The sequence below is a fragment of the Aspergillus mulundensis genome (genome assembly GCF_003369625.1).
Source record: "Aspergillus mulundensis strain DSM 5745 chromosome Unknown scaffold_1, whole genome shotgun sequence".
Lineage (NCBI taxonomy): Eukaryota > Fungi > Ascomycota > Eurotiomycetes > Eurotiales > Aspergillaceae > Aspergillus > Aspergillus mulundensis.
In genome coordinates this window covers 3302939-3324449 of record NW_020797889.1, presented here as the reverse complement: position 1 = coordinate 3324449, position 21511 = coordinate 3302939, and the positions used below count along the sequence as shown (strand labels likewise).

At 51.5% G+C, this 21511-nt stretch overlaps 10 protein-coding genes across 10 annotated transcripts; 3 read left to right on the top strand and 7 right to left on the bottom strand.

The window, feature by feature from the left end:
• Positions 1-82: 82 nt before the first annotated feature.
• DSM5745_02564 (uncharacterized protein) lies at positions 83-745 on the bottom strand (the record flags this gene model as incomplete). Its single annotated transcript, XM_026744580.1, has 3 exons — positions 83-196; positions 277-342; positions 491-745. 3 exons carry the CDS (start codon positions 743-745, stop codon positions 83-85), a joined length of 435 nt encoding a protein of 144 aa, XP_026607743.1.
• A 417-nt stretch (positions 746-1162) lies between these two features.
• Positions 1163-2322, bottom strand: DSM5745_02563 (uncharacterized protein; the record flags this gene model as incomplete). Its single annotated transcript, XM_026744579.1, has 2 exons — positions 1163-2158; positions 2221-2322. The coding sequence occupies 2 exons, from the start codon at positions 2320-2322 to the stop codon at positions 1163-1165; spliced, it is 1098 nt and encodes a 365-aa protein (XP_026607742.1).
• Positions 2323-3383: 1061 nt separating this feature from the next.
• DSM5745_02562 (putative U-box domain protein) lies at positions 3384-4378 on the bottom strand (the record flags this gene model as incomplete). Its single annotated transcript, XM_026744578.1, has 3 exons — positions 3384-3617; positions 3667-4231; positions 4293-4378. 3 exons carry the CDS (start codon positions 4376-4378, stop codon positions 3384-3386), a joined length of 885 nt encoding a protein of 294 aa, XP_026607741.1.
• Positions 4379-5305: 927 nt separating this feature from the next.
• DSM5745_02561 (RpiB/LacA/LacB family sugar-phosphate isomerase) lies at positions 5306-5785 on the bottom strand (the record flags this gene model as incomplete). The annotated part of the gene is made up of 1 exon (XM_026744577.1): positions 5306-5785. The coding sequence occupies one exon, from the start codon at positions 5783-5785 to the stop codon at positions 5306-5308; it is 480 nt and encodes a 159-aa protein (XP_026607740.1).
• Positions 5786-7519: 1734 nt separating this feature from the next.
• DSM5745_02560 (triose-phosphate isomerase) lies at positions 7520-8374 on the top strand (the record flags this gene model as incomplete). Its single annotated transcript, XM_026744576.1, has 1 exon — positions 7520-8374. The coding sequence occupies one exon, from the start codon at positions 7520-7522 to the stop codon at positions 8372-8374; it is 855 nt and encodes a 284-aa protein (XP_026607739.1).
• A 455-nt stretch (positions 8375-8829) lies between these two features.
• Positions 8830-10476, bottom strand: DSM5745_02559 (dihydroorotate dehydrogenase 2; the record flags this gene model as incomplete). Its single annotated transcript, XM_026744575.1, has 2 exons — positions 8830-9945; positions 10021-10476. 2 exons carry the CDS (start codon positions 10474-10476, stop codon positions 8830-8832), a joined length of 1572 nt encoding a protein of 523 aa, XP_026607738.1.
• A 766-nt stretch (positions 10477-11242) lies between these two features.
• DSM5745_02558 (Paf1) lies at positions 11243-15740 on the bottom strand (the record flags this gene model as incomplete). Its single annotated transcript, XM_026744574.1, has 8 exons — positions 11243-12465; positions 12526-12861; positions 12927-13023; positions 13094-13130; positions 13399-15008; positions 15065-15473; positions 15548-15626; positions 15698-15740. 8 exons carry the CDS (start codon positions 15738-15740, stop codon positions 11243-11245), a joined length of 3834 nt encoding a protein of 1277 aa, XP_026607737.1.
• Positions 15741-16510: 770 nt separating this feature from the next.
• DSM5745_02557 (ADP-ribosylation factor family protein) lies at positions 16511-17235 on the top strand (the record flags this gene model as incomplete). Its single annotated transcript, XM_026744573.1, has 4 exons — positions 16511-16585; positions 16651-16689; positions 16759-16842; positions 16903-17235. 4 exons carry the CDS (start codon positions 16511-16513, stop codon positions 17233-17235), a joined length of 531 nt encoding a protein of 176 aa, XP_026607736.1.
• Positions 17236-17946: 711 nt separating this feature from the next.
• On the top strand, positions 17947-19510 carry DSM5745_02556 (zinc-dependent alcohol dehydrogenase; the record flags this gene model as incomplete). The annotated part of the gene is made up of 9 exons (XM_026744572.1): positions 17947-18178; positions 18239-18290; positions 18352-18433; positions 18483-18504; positions 18577-18657; positions 18711-18804; positions 18882-18932; positions 19001-19257; positions 19326-19510. The coding sequence occupies 9 exons, from the start codon at positions 17947-17949 to the stop codon at positions 19508-19510; spliced, it is 1056 nt and encodes a 351-aa protein (XP_026607735.1).
• A 506-nt stretch (positions 19511-20016) lies between these two features.
• On the bottom strand, positions 20017-21008 carry DSM5745_02555 (uncharacterized protein; the record flags this gene model as incomplete). Its single annotated transcript, XM_026744571.1, has 2 exons — positions 20017-20069; positions 20147-21008. 2 exons carry the CDS (start codon positions 21006-21008, stop codon positions 20017-20019), a joined length of 915 nt encoding a protein of 304 aa, XP_026607734.1.
• Positions 21009-21511: the final 503 nt, after the last annotated feature.

The following is a 21511-nucleotide window of genomic DNA, read 5'->3' as shown; positions in this document are numbered from 1 at the left end:
CATCATATATAGATATTAAAGATCACCCTATCCAATGCAGCATTTATCCCTATTCTTCCTGTACCTCATCATGTTCCGACACTTAGTTGGTGCCGATCGACTCGAGGAGACCGTTGACCTTTTGGATGTACAGAGCCTCGGCGCGCTGCTGGCTGATGTCCTTGATCTCCTTCCACGCGTTGTACTTGTACTTGGCCTGCTGATTGTTATTCCACCGCTCGCTCGCCTACTCACTCCTCTCTAGGAATGAAAAGAAAATGGGAAATAAGGACACACCTCAAACGCAAACGCGCCCGGCGCAGCAGGCTCCTCGTTCTTGGAGCGCTTGAAGAAAGCGTAAAGCTAAAAGAGAAAAGAAACAACATATTAGCACAATCCAGACTCAACAGACGCAGACGCAGTGTTCCCAAGCCAACCCAGCCAAGCAAAACAGCAAATCACACACACACACCAAGCTAAACTCGGTGCACGGCGCAGGGGGAGTACACACCTTAAGCTTATCATCGTTCCCAGGCGAGCTCTTCAGCTCCTTGACGAGCTCAGTCGCATACTCGAAGCCTGCGGTGAGGGCCTTGCTCTGCTCGGCGTCGGAGACGGAGGCATCGTCGCCGCCGGCCAGGATGGCTTCGATGGCGGCGCTCAGGGCGGAGGCGTCGATGGCGCCGGCGAGCTGTTGCACCTTGGCGGAGAACTTCTCCTTGTTTTGGGAGGCTGTGAGGGCGGCGGTGAAGGCGGGGACGGACATTTTGGTATGCGTGTGCGTGGTTGTTTGAGTTGGGTTTGGGTTGTGAAGATGGGGAAATGTGAGAGATGGTTGAGGGGTTCGGAAAAATGGTGGGGTGTTGGTTGCTGTTTGGTGGGGTAGCTGGGCTAGCTCTGTTCTACGTACTGCTACTCTGCGCCGGATTGGGCTACCTAGCTACCTATGAACGTCATATTAGGATGATTTGATGAGTCCCGAGGCTGGAGAGTGTCTTGTGACTTGTCTCGGAGCAAATTGGACTCAGATATATCTTAGTTCTGATCCATATCAACCTCAAGGTACCTGCACATGACAACAGCAATATCCCGAGGTCAGGGTCAGGTTATTTGACCGGGCATATTGACCTGGTAACCAATCTCAACAAGCTTACCGGTTCCCCAAGAATCTCCCGTATTGTCATTAAATATTCTCCAAACAAACCTCCACAAGTCCGAACCCGCCAACCTCATTTCCATCCCCATCTATCCCGTGAAAAGAGACAAAGCCCTCATACGTTGGCTGAAATGGCTGCTCAGGGTTACAGAACTCTTGCTCGTCTCTAATAACCTCAATGCGCAATCTCATTCCATCCGCGAGCGCAATGTCCCACTCAAGAGGATATGTACCTCCGCACCCAGGTGACGTCCATGTTCTGGAATTCGAGGGCGAGAACTCCGTCAAAGGCATGACCTGCTGCTGCCCTGCCGAGGAGCTATGCGTTGTGGCAAACTGTACTCGGGGATTATCCGCGTAGTCCCAGATCCAGGCGGAGATTTTGGAGGGCCGGGTCTTTTCACCTCTGTGCCCGTCTTCGTGGTCAAAATGCAGCTGGAACCAAGTCCAGTTATGTGATGCTGCAGGGCCAGCGTCAGCTGGTATCCAGACGATTTGCCGGTCATACCAGGTCAATGAACGCTCGGGGTCAATGGTCAGCTGAACATTATCTACAACGAAACTTCCTCTTGTGACGCCTGCAACAAGAGACCACTCAGTCGTGGAATACGGACCCCAGGTAAATGTCCCCGAGCCGCCATTGAGTATAACAGGTGACGAGAACTCAAACGAAAGGTTGAATTCAAAGCCCGAGGTGCTCCATGTCCGCATGCCAGCTAGTGTATCCGCCGGGTTTATAGCCTCAAACCCGTACGTTGGCAAGGTTACATTCGCACCATCTATATGCGCGGATACGGGATCGGCCGTCGTGCCTGTGTATGCGTACTGCTGGTAGTACTCTGGATTATTGATGTCCAGGATGCTGTACCGGTAGAATCCAACGCCTGGGTTACCGACATGCGAGACAATGAAATATGATCTGTCGTCTAGGGTACGGATGTATGAGGACGTCCACCAGGAGTTTCCGGCGGAGGGCACGGCGCGCTGGGAAGTTGCCAGGTCGAGCGTTAGAGGAAGGTGTTTCTGCGTAGACGATAGCTGTCAGAAGTGTTCTTTGTGTCCTGGGGAGGGGTCGTCCAACTCACGTAGTCATTGACATCGAAGCCGTGGGTATCTGGCGTGAAATCGAAATCCAGAGCATGGCTTTTCAGCCGAAGTAATATGGTATATAGAGGTGGAAGCCTCATCTTGAGTGCTAAGGACGATTGTCTACATGGCTTCTGCTTCGTTTGTTTGTCATTGCCTTGTAATAGCGAGAAAAGAAAGAAAAAGGTCCCCTGCGGGGAGAGGCAGGCCCGTGACCGTCAGGGTGGCATTGTTTCCAGTGGCAATTGCTTTCAGCACGCAAGAATACCCGGGGTACAAAGACATCCAATAAACAAACACGCCTAAGCCTGGGACGATCAAGGCATGCCGCAGAATGTACTTGGAGAGTCTAGGGTAATTGAGGCAGGCATGTACAGCCAGTACTGTAGTGTCTGAGTATCTCAGGTTTCCAGGGTATATAGATCTTATTATGCGGTGCTGGTAGAAAGAATTGGACAGCGTCCTCCATTTTGTCCGTGGGCATGCATATTTACTAATTCTAGATCCAGCTTGTCAGTGCATCACTCATAATCAAGCACCAGGAGCATTTGACCAGAAGAACTTACAGGTCGGATGCGAGATGCGCCGAACCAGCCGATGCCCCGGTCATAATGGAGATGGCCCACAGACACCATAGTTTGCTGGGTATTTATCCCCAGTAGCCTGAAGTCAATGAGCGAGACAAGAACTGCCATTCAAAGTGGATTGTTGAGAGGGGGAAGCAGCGAGCGGAGTGGTGTCCACGGGTGGAGGGAAGATGGGAAATTAAAGGATAATAGATTGAGTTGGCAATGCAATGCCTTGAAAGAGGCATGCGGAACAATGTCAACTCAACGTGGAGACACGAGTTTATTTGGGGGGAAACGTGATGGAGTTGGTGGAACGGAGTTTCCGAGCCTACATTCAACCGTGGGATTGGGAAGCCGAAACTCTGTGACCTGGCCGGCAATGAGTGGCGCGCAGGGAATAGTCAATGTTGTCTGCTGGTAATCTTGGTGCTCTGAAATGTTGACGAGAAAAAGGGGCCAAGTTCGCCATTAAGCACACAGTTCAAGCTGGCTCTATGTGATGCATTCAAATCCACCAACGCCGGTAATGCTAAACGGCCAAAGAGATATTCAAATATACAAGATGGAAAGAAAGGTAACAGACTGCCAAAAGACTACCAATCAACGGCCCAGCCGTTCTTGGTCAAAAACTCCTCACATACTGCTTTCAATGCATAGTTGGGACGTAGGTCGCTGACGGCCATGGGAGCCCGGGTAATGGGGTCCACGCCAGATTGCTCGACGTACTTGAGTACCCCAATGCGGTCGAAGCTTGTTCCTGAGGGTACGATGACCGGGTCGTGCATGATTTCAAAGGTAATTCCGTCAACGAGGTAGTCGGGGACGACCTGGTCCGTCAGTATCTGCGGGATAGTGGACTAGGGTTGTACAGCTTACCCGTTCTTTCACCTCGCCATTAGAGGCAATACGGAATGCTTCTCGAACATTCTGGATGTTCTTCTCCGCATCCTCCCGCAGTTCCTTCTGACTCTCCAAGAACCCTGTCTGCCCAATCTCGCCCCGATCCAGTTGTCCCTGTAGATCGCCCAACGCACGGTTCAGGTCCGCCTCAACCAACTGCTCCGTCGTCGCCAGCGTCTGGTTCATCTCGCGCAGCCGCGCAGTCTCCTTGGCGGCCCAGATCTGCTGCTTAGCGCGCAGTACAGTCTTGGACAGGTTCTCCGTTTGGCTGGGGATTTTCTTTCCATTTATGTCGGTGTTCCGTACGGTAAGACTCGCGCGGTATGCATCGATAGCGACATCGTACGCTTCCTGGGGTCGCTGGAGATGCAGTAGCGCCTGCGCGAGGTAGTTGCAGCTCTTCAGGCTGTATGGCGACTTCAGTCCATAGAGGTCAATCGCAACGCGCGCATCGTGCTCAACGCCGGGCCAGTTCTCGAGTTTCGTTCGCGTGAGGGCACGGTTCGCGAAGATTGCTGCCTCGCGGGGGTTCTTTGTGATTCTGTAAATGCGCCACCTCTTAGTCTTGCAGGGAAAGATTTGTTCGCACAAGTTGGGCTTACGCTTGGGAATAGAGGTTCTCCGCTTCAGTGTAGTTGCCATCCTTGTAGGCAGCGTCGCCCTGTTTCTTGAGTGGATCGTTTGACATGGTCACCAGGGAGTTTGCTTCGGAAGTGAAGAAATGGGAAATCCACGCCCGGGTTACTCTTTCAAGAGCGTCAGGAACTGCCGTGAATTGCTCAGCGGATTCCGGGCAGGTGGTGGGGCGGTTGGTCCACCGAGCCGGATATACTGGATATAGATAGTCTCAGGGGCGACAGACACGCGCACCTCAATTTGATGCTGTGGGGAGCGATCAATGTTGAGTCAGTAGTAGACTATCTCTCAGATAAACCTGAGCTAAGATGGTGCAAACGCAGCCAAGGCTGACAGCAGTTCGTTTGAGTACCGTAGTGAGTACTCTGTCTCGAGGGCTGTACTTCGAGCAGATCCGGAAGTGCAAGTTCAATCAACAGACAGGTGGTAGCGAGTCTTCGCCCTGAGGGTTTGAAAGAAAGGAGAAGCCCCTTGTATGAAAGCCATCTTCACATTGAAATTATGTGCTGTTTAATGTGTTGTGAATACGGATCGAAAGCAATGGATCCCCACAGAATCATATCTGACTCAGCAGTACTATGAGTCTACATCTATGCACGAGAAGTTGAATGGCAGCAGATGAAAACAATTTTATTCTATCTCTATCCCTGTAGGCAGTAGATGAGGAATAACAAAGATTATTTGGCCCGCCAAATTCATCCTGCTTGTGTGGTATCATGACTTGCGCAAGGTAAAAAGGATCGTCGCTAAGAAAAGCACAACATGAGCAAGCTAGGGGTTGGTCTGGCCTGAACCCGTGCATTAACGGTGATCAGAAATTCTCGAACAGTCTGTGAGTCCGTATGGTGTCACGAGCACTGTTGACTTTTCAAACAAGTCCCTTTGACATGGTCATGCAGCAGAGTCGGCGTCGGTCCGATTTGTATAGTCGAAAGAGTGGGGCCCCCGCCTGAGCCTGTCTCGACCATTCGGTTGGCATCTATTGAGCGAACTGGGCCTCATAGTCCTTGATGACCTGGACTTTGGGGGCAGAAGAGCTGTTGGGGTCGAATTTGTAGGTCACCCACTCGTTCGCGAGACGCTTTGCTAGCTCGAGACCAATAACGCGCTGGCCGAAACAGAGTACCTGAGCGTCGTTGCTCAAAATGGCACGCTCGACAGAGAAGGAATCGTGGGCTGTGACGGCGCGGATGCCAGGGACTTTGTTGGCGGAGATGGCAACACCCAGACCAGTGCCGCAGATGAAGAGACCACGGTCAGCCTTGCCGTCTCTGATGAGCTTGGCTCCCTCGACGGCAGGGTGAGGGTATGCAGTCTTGTCAGATGTCGAGTTGACGCCGACATCGAGGATCTCGCTGACATTGGGGTTCTTTCCAAGGACCTCCTTGAGGGTCTCCTTGTAGGGCTGGCCAGCCTCATCGGCGGCAAAGACAATACGAAGGCTCTGAGTCTGAGACATAGTGAATGGAGGTGGAAAGTAAAGGCAAAAGAAGATCGATCAAAGACCCTAAGTATGCAGTGACGATCACAGAAGATGGGGTTGGTGGAGGTTCAAGTGGATAGGGAAGATGAGACCCGTAAGAATGGGAACACAGAGGCTTTTTATATCATCGCTGGCCTTGCTGATACCCCCAGACTCGAGCGGAGTTAGCAGCCGTGCCTCATCAGGTCCAATCCGGCTACTTCCAGCAACAAACATGCGACTCTTTGGTTGTCTCCACGTTGGCGTCATGGCTGGCTCGGCGTATCTTCCACGCCCAGTTGTATGTGGTTTGTATGAGTGTTGTGCTCTGATTGATGTTCAGAGATCCACTGTTACTATCCATGAATGGATGAAAGTGACATCGAGCTGGCAAGTCTCTCAACCTTGCTTTAATAAGAGCCACCATTATGAAGGGGGATGCATAGCATCTAACCAATCCATGATCAGACACTCGGAGGCTTTAGGAGCAAAGCGTCGAGAATATCTGTTCAATCGCGCCACCACGCACTTTGAATCCTTCGACTGCCTGGACGCAGGTGGAGCTTGTTTCGACAGTCGTATAGGACGAAACGCTAGTCTCGAGGAGCATCGGGTCTGTTTTTCGAGGCCATGGCAATAATCCTGATCCCGGTTCCAATAGCACCGAAACTCACTTTAGCCCGCAGAGCTGCGTGCTCAATGACGTAGGCCCCGCACTCCTTACTCTAAGCTACATTGCCTGCTGAGAGTATCATATTGGATTAACCGTTCAATTGACTCCGTACACCGGGAGATGTCTAGATCGAAGTACTTTTACTACCAGCCACACTAAGTATCCTCGATATGGAGTATGGGGTAAACCCACCGTGACGCTGGAGTCCGTCAGTTCGGCTCGGCGAGCTACCCCACCTGCCATCCCGAGTCTGCCCCGCTATGTAATTTACCAGCCGTGACCGGAGCTTCTGACCTTCGCGAGACACATTATCCGTAATCTTTCGCAAACATTACAGCAGCTTTACGGGAGGCTCCTTTCAGCACCTCCGGTTGAGCAGTCCAGGCACAACCCGGGATACCTCATTCATCCCGCGGATCCTATATCCTGATTTATCTCTCACCGGCCCCGACTGTACAATAGTCTCATGACCTCTTCATCGGCGCTCTGGATCCTCTGATCTTTCCATCCCTTGCCTGGCAGTTCAAATACACTGAAGTTCCCCAGACCCCGAGCGCCCCGCCCGTCCACTTTTCTCCTCCCCATTTTGTTCTCCATTTTAATCCCCGGATCGTCTTCTCCAGACTGTCATCGACTCATCAATTCATCGCTCATCGCGGAGCGGAGCACAACTGTCCGGGAATTGGCCTCATTGGATAAGTGCATGCACTGCGTGGGACGATCTATGTACCTTTCTCTTCTTACTAGGTAAGTCCACCGAGTGCAACTCCATTCCCTCGGCCTCAAAGACGTGCTGCTAGTATCCAATGAGATTATCTGCCGTCAGCAAGGGATGGTCTGTTAACGGACACTCTGCAGTGATTGGCAATTTTTTTCCTGACCCGGGTCCAACGACCTTCGATTCATTTCGTCATCATTCTCCTGCTATCGTTATTGTTTTCGCTCCCCCGCAGCAATTCATATCTAGCCAGGCCAACAGAGTCAAATCGGCGGCAGCAAGCAGGCACAAAGAGCCTTTCGCATCGAGAAAACACGGACTGCGGACGATACCCGAAAAAATGGCTACCAACACAAAGCAGACCTACCCGGTCCTGCCGAAGAATTTACTGCTCATCTCCTTGAAAATGTATTTTGAGCCGTCCCGAACCCTCGAATACTGCCACGCTCTTCTCGACCCCAAGAACGACATCATTCGCCCGGAGAATCGGTCTAAACTTCTTCTCGCTCTAATCCCGGACTTTCTCACGATTTATCCTTGTGCGGAAATCATTAAGGAATACGCCTCTACCCTATCATCAGACGATAGACCATCGCTCCCCGCCCCATTACTTCTGGGTGCACAAGACTGCTTTTGGGAATCACTGGGAGCATACACCGGGGAAGTCTCACCACTTTCGCTTAGCTCCTTGGGTGTCTCCATCGTCGAGTTAGCTCATGCGGAACGTCGCTCCATCTTCGGGGAAACAGACGAACAGGCAGCACGCAAGGCGGCCGCAACCTGTGCACAGGGAATGGTGCCTTTAGTATGCATTGGAGAAATTAGTGCCCCTGGACCAGTGGCTTCAGCAGCAGTTGGACTTGCAGTGCGCGAATGCGAACCACTTGTTCGTGCCATATTGAATGCCATTCCAACCGATGCACCTGTCATCTTTGCTTACGAGCCTGTCTGGGCCATCGGAAAACCTAAGCCCGCCAGCGTGGATCATATTTCCGCCGTTGTAGATGGACTTCGCGCATTGATCGGTCAGAGATCCGGAGATGTCCGTATCCTGTACGGGGGCAGTGCTGGACCCGGTCTGTGGGGCCCGGGAGGTCTGGGAACAGCTGTTGACGGTATGTTTCTGGGTCGATTTGCCCATGAGATCGAGGGTGTGCGCAAGGTCGTTCGTGAAGTCGAGGAAACTCTCACTTGAAGCTCCAGCCCACTTTGCAAGCAAATGCAATCAAACAACGCATTTTACGGCGCAGGCGGAAGTTATAGACGCGCTTCATGAACGGGCCATATTTACGGCATATCAAACACACACGTTACTCCAATTTTGTATAGACTAATCCATAATTTGATCTTATTCTAATCGCGTCTTTCCCTTCCTCTCCGCTAGAGGAACGTGGTCGCGATATATGCAAGCCATGCTGCAGTATCGAATGCGAGATAACCTCATGGAATACCACCCGTTCTCAGCACCATCCGCACATCATATTTGACGACAATCTACTCGGTATCTACTTCGGGCTGACCGTACATGGTACTTTTCGCACGATCGGTCGAGAGGCTACCATAGCCCCGAAGCACATGCAGTAACTGGCTAATCACTTTCAAGGGGCCAAATCCGACTCTATTTTGTATTCTATCAAATCTTTTGGTATCTTACTGCTTCTCCTCGCGCAGTTCTTGTTTCACACGAGTGACAGTGCCAATGCCACCATAAACAACACCCGTGTACATCATGGCAACAGAGGCCCCTGCGTCCAAAACAGCGCGAGCCTGCTTACCGTTGGTGATACCTCCCGAAGCGAAGATAACCTTGCGCGGCGAAGCGCTTGGCGCTTCCACAGAAGGAACGTTTTCCGAGTCTGGCTCGGCTTGCGCAGCAGTCGCTGCTAGCTCCCTGGCGCTTCCGGCCGTTTCCGACTCCGCATCTAGCATGGTGCGGTACCGAGCCACGAGGGCAACTGTGCGGTCGAACAGCTGTGGGCCTGAATACCCGCCGGTCTCTTTTAATGTTGCCTGTTCGTTTGCCGGGAGAGTGTAACCTTGGGGTAGAGGGTCCGGGCGACGGTTCGTTGTGTTTCCGACGATCACGCCGTCAACGCCGGAGCCTCGGACTGCGTCGCAGATCCCGGAAACTTGCTCATCCGAGTCCTCGTCAGGACTGACCTTGACCATGACGTAGGGCTTGGTCTTGCGGTCCACACTCTTCGCGGACGAGACGACGGCCTTGAGGATAGCTGTGAGAGGCGCAGTGGCCTGGAGGTCGCGGAGGCCGGGTGTGTTAGGGCTCGAGACGTTGACGACGAGGATATCGGCATATTTCGCAACGCGGTCAACGCAGTACACATAGTCACGCTTGATGGCTTCGATGTCGCCGTCAGGCGTGGCCTTGTTCTTAGCCACTTGCACGGCTAGAAGCTTGCCGGGCTGGAGACTGCCCGGGGGCACACCAGCTTCACCGTCCAGCACACGCTGCTCAGCAGCCTCATATGCTCCGAAACCGTTCTCGTAGGCGTAGTCGCGGACGCGCTGCTCCAGGATAGCCGCCATATGATCCGCACCCTTGGAGTTGAGGCCGTACCGGTTGATCATGGCCTTCTGCGAGGGAAGGCGGAAGACACGAGGACGCGGGTTGCCGTCTTGCGGTAGCGGTGTCGTGCCCCCGACTTCGACGATAGCAGGACCAATCGCGAACAATGGGTCAGGAATCTCAGCGTGCTTGTCAAGTCCGCCCGAAATACCAATGGGGTTCGCCAGTGTGTACCCAAAGACCTATCCACCATAAGCATAAGCGCAAGCCCAAGCAGCTTCCACCCAGTCCCGGGCAAAATAATACGAACAACCCACCTCAGTCGCCAAAACCCCATCTCCATCCGGATCCCCTCGTTCCCTAGGATGCAACCCATACTTGTACAGTGTCTTCAGCGCATCAACACCAATATGATGCGCATCTTCCGCATCAGGGAAAATCTGCCTTATCAACGGCACAACGCCGTACCGGTGAATGCTCGCCCGCGTGTCCGTTCCATACACATACCCAATCAATAGCGTGAGCGCCAACGATGTCCCAACAACCGTCCGTCGCAGACTCCGGCCAGCCTTCTTAGGCGCTTCTTTGACAGTTTCCTTCGCTGTCTCGGCCGTGGCCTCTGCGGTTACTTTTGTTGCTGCTGCGCTGGTGTCGGAGGCGTATCGGAGGCTCTGCGATCTTGGGAACTGTCTGCAAAACGGTGTAAGAGGGCGACGTCCGCCGAGGCGGGAGACGCCCGAAAGTGTAACTCTTCGGATGGAGTTCGTAGCCATTGCGCCGGCGCTTCGCTTCGCTTCGTCTATTTCGTTATATACGTAGGTGTAGTCGGATTCTAGTAGGAACCGGTATCACCAATTGACTTCAGGACCTTTGAAGTATAACCTTAGCGAAAGTTCGTCGACAGCCAACGCATATCGACTTTGCCGCACCCAACCCGATGAAAACCCAAAGGAAGTTTCAGTCTCCAGGACGACTCACCAGCGCAATTGCATCAATTGGCCCAAATCACTCGACCTCTCTCAGCGCAAAAGCAATAGAGTCAAATCCAATCAAGGACTCGTACTACCAAACTCTCGAGAGGCTGTAACCGAGGATGTGAATCTACTTCCGTTGAACCTCCGGGCTCCGAATCGGAGAAACTGCTGGTCACCGCCTGGGATGAAATGTGGAGAGTGGGAGGGCGGTCGGTATAGAACGGGCAGAATGGATACATGAGAGGAAGTATCGGTATGATTGCTTTGTTATGTTCGATATATGAACGTAAAGTCAGGTCGTAGATATAAGTAGTCTCGGACGACTACTGGTACATGGAACGAGAGCAAGAATATTCGCTGAACTCCAATATCCCAAAATGATAGAATAGATACCACTCAAACGAACAAAACGCCTGTTTTTGCCGCCCGACGCCAATTGGCAAATAATAATGTAGACAGTCAAGTGCCAAGAGATGTTGATACAAGGGCAGGTGAAGATCGTCAGGATGGTTGCTGGCCGTGATAGGTGTAGCACGGAGATGAAACGGAACATAAGATGACGAGATTACTCGTCGCTCATTCTATCCGCATCATCGTCCTCGTCTACTTGGGGTTGTGAACCGGTGTTCGCCTCGTCGACTTCCTGAGACTCAGGCTCTTCAGCTGGCTCAGGGGGAGGAGGCATCGTCTTAGCGAACTTGGGGTCGATGAGGCCGCGGTAAGTGGAGCGTTTGTAGGCCTCAGCCTCATCCGGGTCGCAAGCCACGACTTGCATCTGGTGAACCTGATCTTCCTTGGACGTGGGCTGCGTAGGGGCGAGACCCGCTTGGGCGATAGTTCGTGACCGCTCGGGCTTCAGGCGCGTCTTCGAGATAATCGAGTAGTAATAAGCAGCTTTCTGGGCCTGTGGAGCCCCGCCGCTCTTTGCTTCCGCGGGGTCGTAGAGTGTTAGTGCGATATCTATCTGTTTCTGGGCGTTCCCGAGAGTCTGGGAGTTGGTGGCGTAGGTCCGTTGGCGGTCATAGCGATGGAACTTCGTATTGTCGGCACCCTCGTGGGTGTAGAGGCTTTCATCGTCGCGGTCGGGATTTGATAATTGGAGGTTTGCTCGGATGCGTTTCACGGACTCCTTGTCCTTCTTCTCAGGTAGGAATAGATTGTAATCATACGGAACAGGTCCAGGGTCAGGGTACAGGTTGGGATTGGACCTATGCAAGGCTTTCTTCGTGCCGTACTCCTGCATAATGCGCTCCTCTGGGTCGGACGGTTGTAACAACGCAACGTCCATGCGCTCGTCTCGTTTGCCTCCGGGACTTTGCACGGGCGCTTTATCGAACTTGAACTGCACAAACCCACCAGGGTCCGGAAATCCTTGTAGGTCTGGTACAAGCGGGTAGTAACCGACGGGCTTTAGCTTTGGGTTATCGGGATGCACAGGCTGAGCCCATGCGTCCACCTCAAGCTTCGTCGGAGCATGTCCTTTGATCTGGCTTGACGTATCCTCGCCCACATGTTTACTGTCCGGGTAGGCAATGTCGAATCCCTTCATAATGTATTTCTTGATATATGTAGGGTCATCCTGAGACTTCTTATCGAGGCGTTTAGGGCGAATAGGTGTATTGACCTTAGGACCATCGGGGGCGCGAATGCCGGCGGAAATATACTGAGTGCGACGCAGGAAACTGACATTGGCGTTTTTGGGTGCCGGATTTCTCAATTGATCGAGGGTCAGAAGAAGCGGTAGGTCAGCGGGGTCAATTGGGTCAGGGTTTTCCGGCGCCATTATCGCTATGATCAAAACCGTATTAGCACGCAGTCCCGCTGCTCAGCTCGCAAAGATACACGTACCACTCTCATCGCCTAAATGCAATCCTGGGATACCAACTAAGTCAATTGGCATACCACCTTCGGCATCAACGTCGATGTTCAGCTCTTCGCGCCGCCCCAAGTTAGAGGCAAAGCCAGGGGTGAGGAATCTCTCAAGGCCATCATGCGGGATGTCAAGGAACTTTGGAGGCATATCAGGAGGAGGAAGGTCATTTCGGTAGCGCAAAGAAGCTATGTATTCCTGGTGGAAGCCCCCAGAGGAGCCGCCGTCCTTTGACTTCGACATATCGGTTTCGCAGTCTTCGGCGTCGGTTTTTGGAGCGACCTGTTGAGTTTGGGAGCAAGGCGGAGTGCAAACTATGAACCCAGCATTAGTATCGCGATGTATTTGATGCCCAGAGCTAGCTTGTGGAGAAACATACTCTGAGCTGGAAGGTCAATTGGAGGGATTTCTAAGTCCCGTATAACAGTCTCGTCCGTAGTTTTAGCGGCAGGTTTGACCGAGTCAAGTGCAAAGTGCTGTACAAGAAGTTGCACAAATTATTGGCTGTTCTTGTTAACAATGGGGCTGGACATCGCGCAAACTTACCGGGGGTGAGAGGAGCCATTCTGCAGTGTTTGACCGCCTGAGGTTTATGGTTAGTGCACAGGTGCCTGGAGATTGTGGACAATGTTCTGCCAGCTGTTTTATGCTCGCTGACTAAGAATCCATTCACAACATCTCATACCTTTCGCAAGCCAACTACTCCGTATGTAGACAGGATAGCAATGGAAGTGTCCAAAGATAAATTAGGTTGTACAGTCATAAATAGGCACTTTCTAGTTTCCGAGTATCCCTGGCCCAAGAACACCCATAACAATAAATCATTCTAAAATCAGTAAGCCCACATGCACTTGTACGCCAGCAGACGGTGACCAAGACGATCGTATTCTAGCTGGCTGATCCAGCTATCGTTCGTCCCACTGAGCTTCCCGAAGACACTGGCGCCCTTCCATACAACTACTTGTGGATCAAGGTCTCTAGGAGGCGTGCCGATCATGATCTCCTTGGCGAAGCCCGGTTGAAGAAGCTGAAGGCGTTCCTCCAGGAACAGATGGAAATTGCTGACCAGACTGCCTCCACCGACTACCATGATGCCTCCAAGGAAGTCTCGCATCTTGCGCTCATCGGATCGAGCAGCATGCATGATCGACGTGAGGATTGCCTTGTCCAACGGGAACGACGGAAGGATATCATCCCGTTCCTCAACAGTGGGCGCGCGGGGTTGAGATGTGTTCTGACTCTGTCCGCCGGGTGCAGGAGTGAGGGCGCCTCCAGCTTGCGGAGTGCCCTCGGGTCCAGGAGAGCCAGCAACGGACGAGCGAGGAGTGGCCTCATGTTCCTGCACACGGCTCAGGGCATTCACCTGTTGCGAGCGGCTAGGAGTTGCTTGTACATCTGGAATGCTCGTCTGCGCTTCGCCATTGACTTGGTTGCCAGAGGTCGCGGGAGCAAGTGCTGTTAGAATCTCGGACTGGGCGGCAGATGTTGGGTCATTCGGTTGGCCGTCGTAGATGTCCACAGAACGAGCAATCAGCTTTCTCCGTCCATTCAGCTTCATCGAGTTGTCGAACAACGACGGCTGAAAGACACCCATTGGGGCGAGATGCACCTCATCGTATGCCTTAAACGTGTACTTGCGAGTGTCTTGACCAGCGACACGAAGATGGAAATCGAAAACTTGTACTGAAACACTGGCCTCGTTCATTGTGCATACGTTCTTCTTCAACTCTTCTGCCAGCAGAAAGTCATACCTGCGCCAGAGGTTGATCTCTTCATACGGGAAGTGATCGTAAAGCATCATCTTGATAAACAGCTCAGTCACATCGGCTCCACCGTATTTCAGGTTTACTCGCGAGTTTTCCACGCACATGCCTTCCTCCACGCAGCATATTGACGTCTTTTGCGCGCCGATATCGACGACACAGGCCGATGTGAACCCAGCGCCAAAGGTAGCCGCCAAGCTTTCCTGTATGAAGCACACCCGAGCGAACGAGAACTCCCTCATGAGCATCTCAAGAATTTGGGTGACATATGCCTTGTCGAAGAGGTCCGGGATAACAAATACGCAAGAGTATTGTGGCCAATCCTTCTTGCTTGTGAGTCCTAACTGGGTCTTGATTGCATCCTCCAGAATGATCGAAATATCCAGGAACAAAAGTCTCTTGTTATCATAGTCCTGCTCGTTACACCAACCATACTTCATCGGCCAGTAAAGTTTATAACGGGGGTTTGACTCGTCCGGTATCCGTAAAGCCGGTTGTCCCACAATGTACTCAGGTGCATGGTCTGGAATTTCGGTCCATTCAACTCGCATCGGATCATTGTGCTCTGAGATGGTCTCCGGCACGGTTCGACGATTGTAGTTGACCACCATTTCCTTGGAGTTCGGCAAAGTCCGGCGCTTGTTCTGTCGCATGTGCGTCTTGAGATCGGCCATCATAGTTGTGTATTGCGATGAGAACTGTAAATGTTTAGGTAACGTACTCAAAGTATCAAATTGAGTTGTCCAAGGCATACCTCTGAGCCGAATTTCTTCTCCGGCTCCATCTCCGAGCCATCATCCAGCTTCAACCTCTTCGGGCGATGCTCCTCTTGGTCTTCGGACTCGTTGGTTGTTGACTTTCGCGCTATCACCATAGGAAGAGTTTTGGGCAGTGCATCGCTAGATAAACCAATGCGCAAGTTCTGGCTACCGACATGGATAACGACGACCTTCGACCCTATCGCTTCCGTAGCGGCTGCCTCGGCGTCGTCCATATTCGTATCACCGTCCATGTCTGCCTCCGGCTCTGGGATCCCTAGGTCATTCGTCTTTTCCATCGCCATAGCGCGATCGCGGTCTTTGGCCTTTTTGGCCATCCGATTCCGGTTTTCTTCATTTTGTAGTCTGAACGCCAGGTACTGATCGTCGCGCTTGAGATAGTCACTGTGAACCAGGTGAACATGCAATTAGCGAAAAGCGGATTGAGAATTATCGGAACAGAGGGGCAGAGTACGAACGTGTAGTAGTTTTTCTGGTTGATTGCGGGGATCACAGGCCAGCTGGAGAGATCCATATTGTTATCCGTCCTTTCGAGACCTAGGAACAGAGAAGTTAGGGCATGAAACAGCGCAACAGCGAGAGTAGTAAGAGTTAATTGCAAGACTGACCCTCATCTCGCAGGAGCGCCTTCCCAGACTTCTTGCCAACCATCGTGTATGGCTCGTAGCGCGCGCAGTATCAATCTTGGTTGAATTGCTTCGCGCCGGAGATCGGACCAGCTTGATTGGGGACAGTCAAGGGATCTCGCGCGTATCAGAGAATCTAGTTTCAATTACTGTTAATGATGAGGAGATGGCGAAATCCGATGGAGGAGGGTGGGAGTGGAAGAGTGTCAAGGATAAGGAGGTACAGATAAAGAGAAAAAGAGTGTTCTTGCAGTCATCCAAGACAAACTACGGCACTGACTGTCCGTTCTCCATACTCTCCGGGCAGCACAGGCGAATCGCCACAAGAGGTATAGCGTGAAGGTAGTATACAAGGTGCACCATATAGTCATTCAACAACCCTTATACCAACGAGTACTACAAGTAATAAGAAGAGAAACCAAACAGTGAATCAATTTACTTGTACCACCACACATTCTATCTTGTCTAGCAACAGAAGCACTCACTGCAAACTCCCAGGGCCCTGAAGATGAGGTAGAAGCTTTGACCAACTGATCAGCCGCCCCTGCGATTTAGTCAGCTCCCTCGAAGTTCTGGGGTTTGGGTCACTTTCATCGATCATCCTCCGCTGACACAAAGCACGTTCTCTCTCTCTCTTAAGTCAACTGTTGGGCGCAGGCATCTTCTATCCAATACATCATATTTCCCCGCTTGCTGCGATTCCCCACCGAAACGACGAAGCCGGCTTATACTATATCGGTCTCCGTTGAAAGCTGTCACCGCATCTCGCCGCAACCACCACCAACAAACACAACCATGGGAGGGTCACTATCGCGGCTTTGGTCCTTGTTCTGGTCAAAGAAGGAGATTCGGATTCTTATTCTCGGACTTGTACGTCAACGGCCTTGGTCACCAACAGCATATTTGGAAATACGGAACTGAGACCGATCGCACAGGACAATGCTGGAAAGACCACCCTTCTCTACAGATTGAAGGTATGTCTTCGCTAAACCATAGCTACTGCATATAGCTACAGGATCTTCTCTAATTCTCGGACTTTGTAGATCGGCGAGGTCGTGACTACGATACCTACCATCGGATTCAACGTGGAATCGGTGACGTACCGAAATCTCAACTTCAACGTCTGGGTATGTACCGCACTGCGCGCTAAACCACGAACGTGTCCGCTCATTACAATTTGTGTCTAGGATCTTGGAGGCCAAACATCTATCCGTCCTTACTGGCGGTGTTACTACGCCAACACGGCTGCTGTTGTTTTCGTAATTGATTCCACAGACGTTGAACGACTCAGCACGGCAGCAGACGAGCTTTCCGCTATGCTAAACGAAGAAGAACTGCGCGAGGCAGCCCTCCTAGTATTCGCCAACAAACAGGATCAGCCCGGTGCGAAGGGCGCTGGAGAGATCTCAGAAGCTCTTAAGCTCGGTGAATTGCGGGATAGGAACTGGAGCATCGTGGCTTGCTCGGCAATTGATGGTAAGGGTCTGAACGAGGGTATGGACTGGTTGGTGGTACGTTGATCCTCCCTCCTCGTTAACCCGCCGCCTATTGACATTTCCGTAGCAAACTCTTCAATCTGAAAACGCATGAGCGCTGGCGTCTTTTGTCGTGCGATAGAGTCCTTTTAATATTCCCCTCCTCGGCATTTGAAGCTCCGGAGTATATGTCGTTATACAGTATACCTTTTTGACTTGGCAGTTTTGAGATCAGCATAATATCCTAATTGATTCGAGTGTCGGTTGGTTGGACTTGGCTTTGGCTTTTCTTATGTTTGGCATGGCATGGAGCCTGGCTTGATATGTTATGATTGGAACTGGTTATGGAGCCTTAGAAAGCGTGAATGAACACCCAGGTGTATAATTGCCCTGAACTGCATTATCCTACAAGCAAGCTTTGGAACAGAGTTGGAGACAAAGGAGTTACTAATGCTAATTGTCTACCAGAGCTGTTATCATGGAGACCCTATCGGACCCTATCAGCAAGGGTATCATGAGATAGTAACGTCCCATTTGCGCGCCATCGCAATCTTACTGGTATACAATAGTGTCGTCGTCCGACTCCATAAATAATCCTCAGTTTCCGTCTCCATCCCCCTCCCTCGTCAGGCCTTAGAAGTGGTACACCTCCCCGCACTTAACTTCCATATATCTTGTTACCCCGCACCAACACTACGAAACCCCCAAAATCCAGGGCCATCAAATTATCCAAGACCCTACGCGGTTCCAGACACAATGGCAACGCCTCAAACTCAAACCGCGGCTGTTCTTCCCTCCACCGGCGCAACGCTCACCAGCCGCCTCGAGATCAGACATGACCGCCCGATTCCAGTCCCCGCACCAGGCGAACTGCTCGTCAAGCTTGAGTTCTCGGGTGTCTGCCACTCAGATGTCCATAGTGTGCGTGGGGAGACACCGATGTTGACGGATGTTGCGGGGCATGAGGGGGTGGGCAGGGTTGTTAAGGGTAGGTACCCTATGTCTAGATATGTTACGGCGAAATTCAGGGCTGATTAAACTTCTTTAGTTGGTGAGGGTGTGGATGAAGGGACTTGGCTGGGGACGAGGGTTGGGATTAGGTATGTTTCTGGTTTATGAACGTTCATTGACTGGTGATAACGGGCTGGGCTTGATCTATAGGTGGCTATACAGCTCATGCCTGGAGTGCGAGATCTGCGAGAGGAATAATACGGCATGCCCTAATCAGAAGAACGCCGGTGCGGTATGTTAGACGTTGATGCAACGTATAGACTCAAGCTAATTCTGGGCAGAATGTACCGGGGACTTTTCAACGTATGCAGTCCCGATTTCCGTGCCTGACTTCGTGGAAGTGGCTAGGTCATGGTAGATGCTGATCTGTCACAGAGTACATTGTCAGCCCTGCTGTGCACGTAACGAAGATTCCATCGCAGCTCTCCCCTGATGAGGCTGCACCGCTACTATGCGGTACGTCGTCTATATCCCAGCGTGCTAGAAGCCCTAATCGAGAAGCGATGTAGCCGGAATTGCCATGTACTCGTCCATCATCAAAACGAAGACTCGCCCGGGAGATTGGATCGTTCTTCCTGGTGCCGGAGGCGGCTTGGGACACATGTGTGTTTTTTTCTGTCTCCCACTTTGCTGAGACCACGCTCCATGTATCGTAACCAACCACTGATATAGTTTGCCAGGGGCGTCCAGATCGCCGTCAAGAAAGGTCTAAATGTCATAGCCATTGACGGGTAAGCACCATCAAGCCATATGCATGCAATGCTCATTATGATGCTTATTGCTAACCTTGACTTAACAGCGGCGAAAAGAAGAAACAGCTCTGCCTCTCCCTCGGAGCAACAGCCTTCCTCGACTACAAGACCGACGACGTCGAAAGCGCCGTAAAACAGCTAACTTCTGGCCTGGGAGCTCACGCCGTGATTTGCACAGCAAATGGCGAGGCTGCCTACGAGCAGAGTATGCGGTTACTTCGGCGATTGGGTGTCCTTGTCTGCGTGGGGATACCAAATGTGCCATTTCGATTGCCGGCGACGCCGTTTGATATGATTGTTAAGGGTGCGTCATTCACTGTTCATTTTGCTCTGGGTTTGGTGGTACATGAATCAGAGCCTAACACTGGACAGGTCTGACGATTGTGGGTAACTCAGCTGGTACGGCAAGGGAGATGGAGGAGTTGATGGAGATGGCTGTAGCTGGGGAGGTGAAGGCTCACATTGAGTGTTTTGAGTTCGACCAGATCGATGATGTGATTCAACGGCTCGGGAGGTCTGAGATTGAAGGAAGGGCTGTGATGCGGATTCCGGAATGATTGGAGTATTAGTTCTTGGGTGTCGAACAGTTGCGGTGTGTACATAGGGAGGCAAACGAATCATGATCAACATGAAATGCTGTTACAAAGCTTAGTAGTTGCGCTCCTCGGGAGCTTTCCTTGTTGATCTGGCAGAGCAACTCCATCTAGAGTGAGCTCACAAAATTTTTGGGCGACAAAGACATTCCATCAAAAAGCATAACAGGCCGTTTCCAACATTCTTCATGGTAGAAAGTCTGCTCTTAGCAGGTTTTGGGACAGTTCATGATAGAAAGTCTGTAGGAAAGGACCGTCAAAGGAGCAGTAGACTAGACAGCCTCGAGTACTTGCTCGGCAGTTTTGTAGAGATGATGGCGCAGGTACAGGGAGCAGCACCACTTACTTACCAAACCAGCTCACTTCTTTTTTCAGTATCGAATGCGGACCACGAATATGGCGGTCTCTTGCCAACCAGAGCCAGCCACCTTGAGCATATTAAGTACAGCGACACCTGGCCGACGCCTTGCTCAATGATTTCCCCGTCCGGAGTTTGAATGTATCTCTTCGTCTGGCCCGTATCCTGCAACAGCCCCACAGAATACATGCGCCATTTGTCCCATATTGTCACCCCGAGACGCCTGAAGGGGCGTATCTGACGTAAGTCCTGGGAAGCCTGTGCGAATCCAGGATATTGATGGGTCCGCCCAGCAATGGGGCGAATCATCGCTGATGCAAATGTCTCCTTCATGCGGTGCCGCGGAGCACGCTGCCAGTTTCGTTCGATCCGTGAGTTATCACTGGGAATCGGTGGTGGGCTCCAGACTGGATAGCTATGATGATTCGGTGGAAGAGCCAATGACGCGAAGAGTGGTAGTCGTGCCGCACCGAAGTATTGATTAAATGTCCACCCAGCTTTCGAGGACTCTTCCTCTTGCTCCTCTTTAACTTCTCGGAATGACGGTGGAAGGCTTCTAGGGTGTCCGTACAGTGGGCGTAGACCCATGTCCGCCAGTATAGCCGATACCGTCCATACCTGTTCTGTCAGGATACGAGGGACACGATTCAAGGTGGTAAAGTTTTCTTTCGCGTCCTCTATGTAATCCTTTGGCCATGCCCAACGGGCCTTCGAGACTTCCACAAAAGCGGAATAATGCTGTAAATGCCAGAGTACCCAATATACGCGGAACTCTTCCATCCAAGAAGTGGGTTCAGCTGCCTTTGCAGCTACAAGAGGCCCTTGAGAGTCTTCTACTGCAGTAACAAACTTCTGTTGCATGCTGTGAAGGCACATGCATGCTAGACGCTGTATTCTGGCTGCAAGATGAAGGATCTGCAATGATTCAGCTGCCGTCATTTGGTCTGGAAGCTCGCGGTCAGAGCCAGGCACGTAGCATATTTGTCGATACTGCTCATGGTTCGAGCAATTAGTCGAGGGACTGTATATGATAGCAACATTTCGGAGCAGCTGCTTGATCTCCGGCATTGAGGTAATTGGATTTGCTGCTATCAAGTCGACCATGATGATTTGAGGCCGTGCCTGGAAAATGGAATCGACCCATGGTGAGGCTGTTAGAAGACTTTCAATGCCTACAAAATCAGCCGTGTGGGAAATGATCTTATGAATTATCTCAGCAGGAAAGCAGTCAAAGGGATCCATAACTGACAGACTGGCAAAGCTTTCTGCAGGCTGTATGGAAGGGTGAACAAAGGAAGAGAGATGTGACTCAGGGATGTGTTAGTAGTTAGGCGCCTAAGCGCCAATCCTGACTGCTGATTAATCGTTTGTTATACATTGCAAGAGAGGTTGTCTATGAACCTAAGCAGCAATGGAAACAATACTTCGTGTAGGCACTGCAGGGCTTCATAATCTGATAATCAGTGATTATAATCCAGTATTGTTGACAAATTTACAAGTACTTCTACTATATATATACTTCCGTACGTCTAATAATCTGGTTAATCCCTCTATAGTCTAGCACTCTTTATCAAGAGTCAATGATACGTCGACCTTATTGTATCATT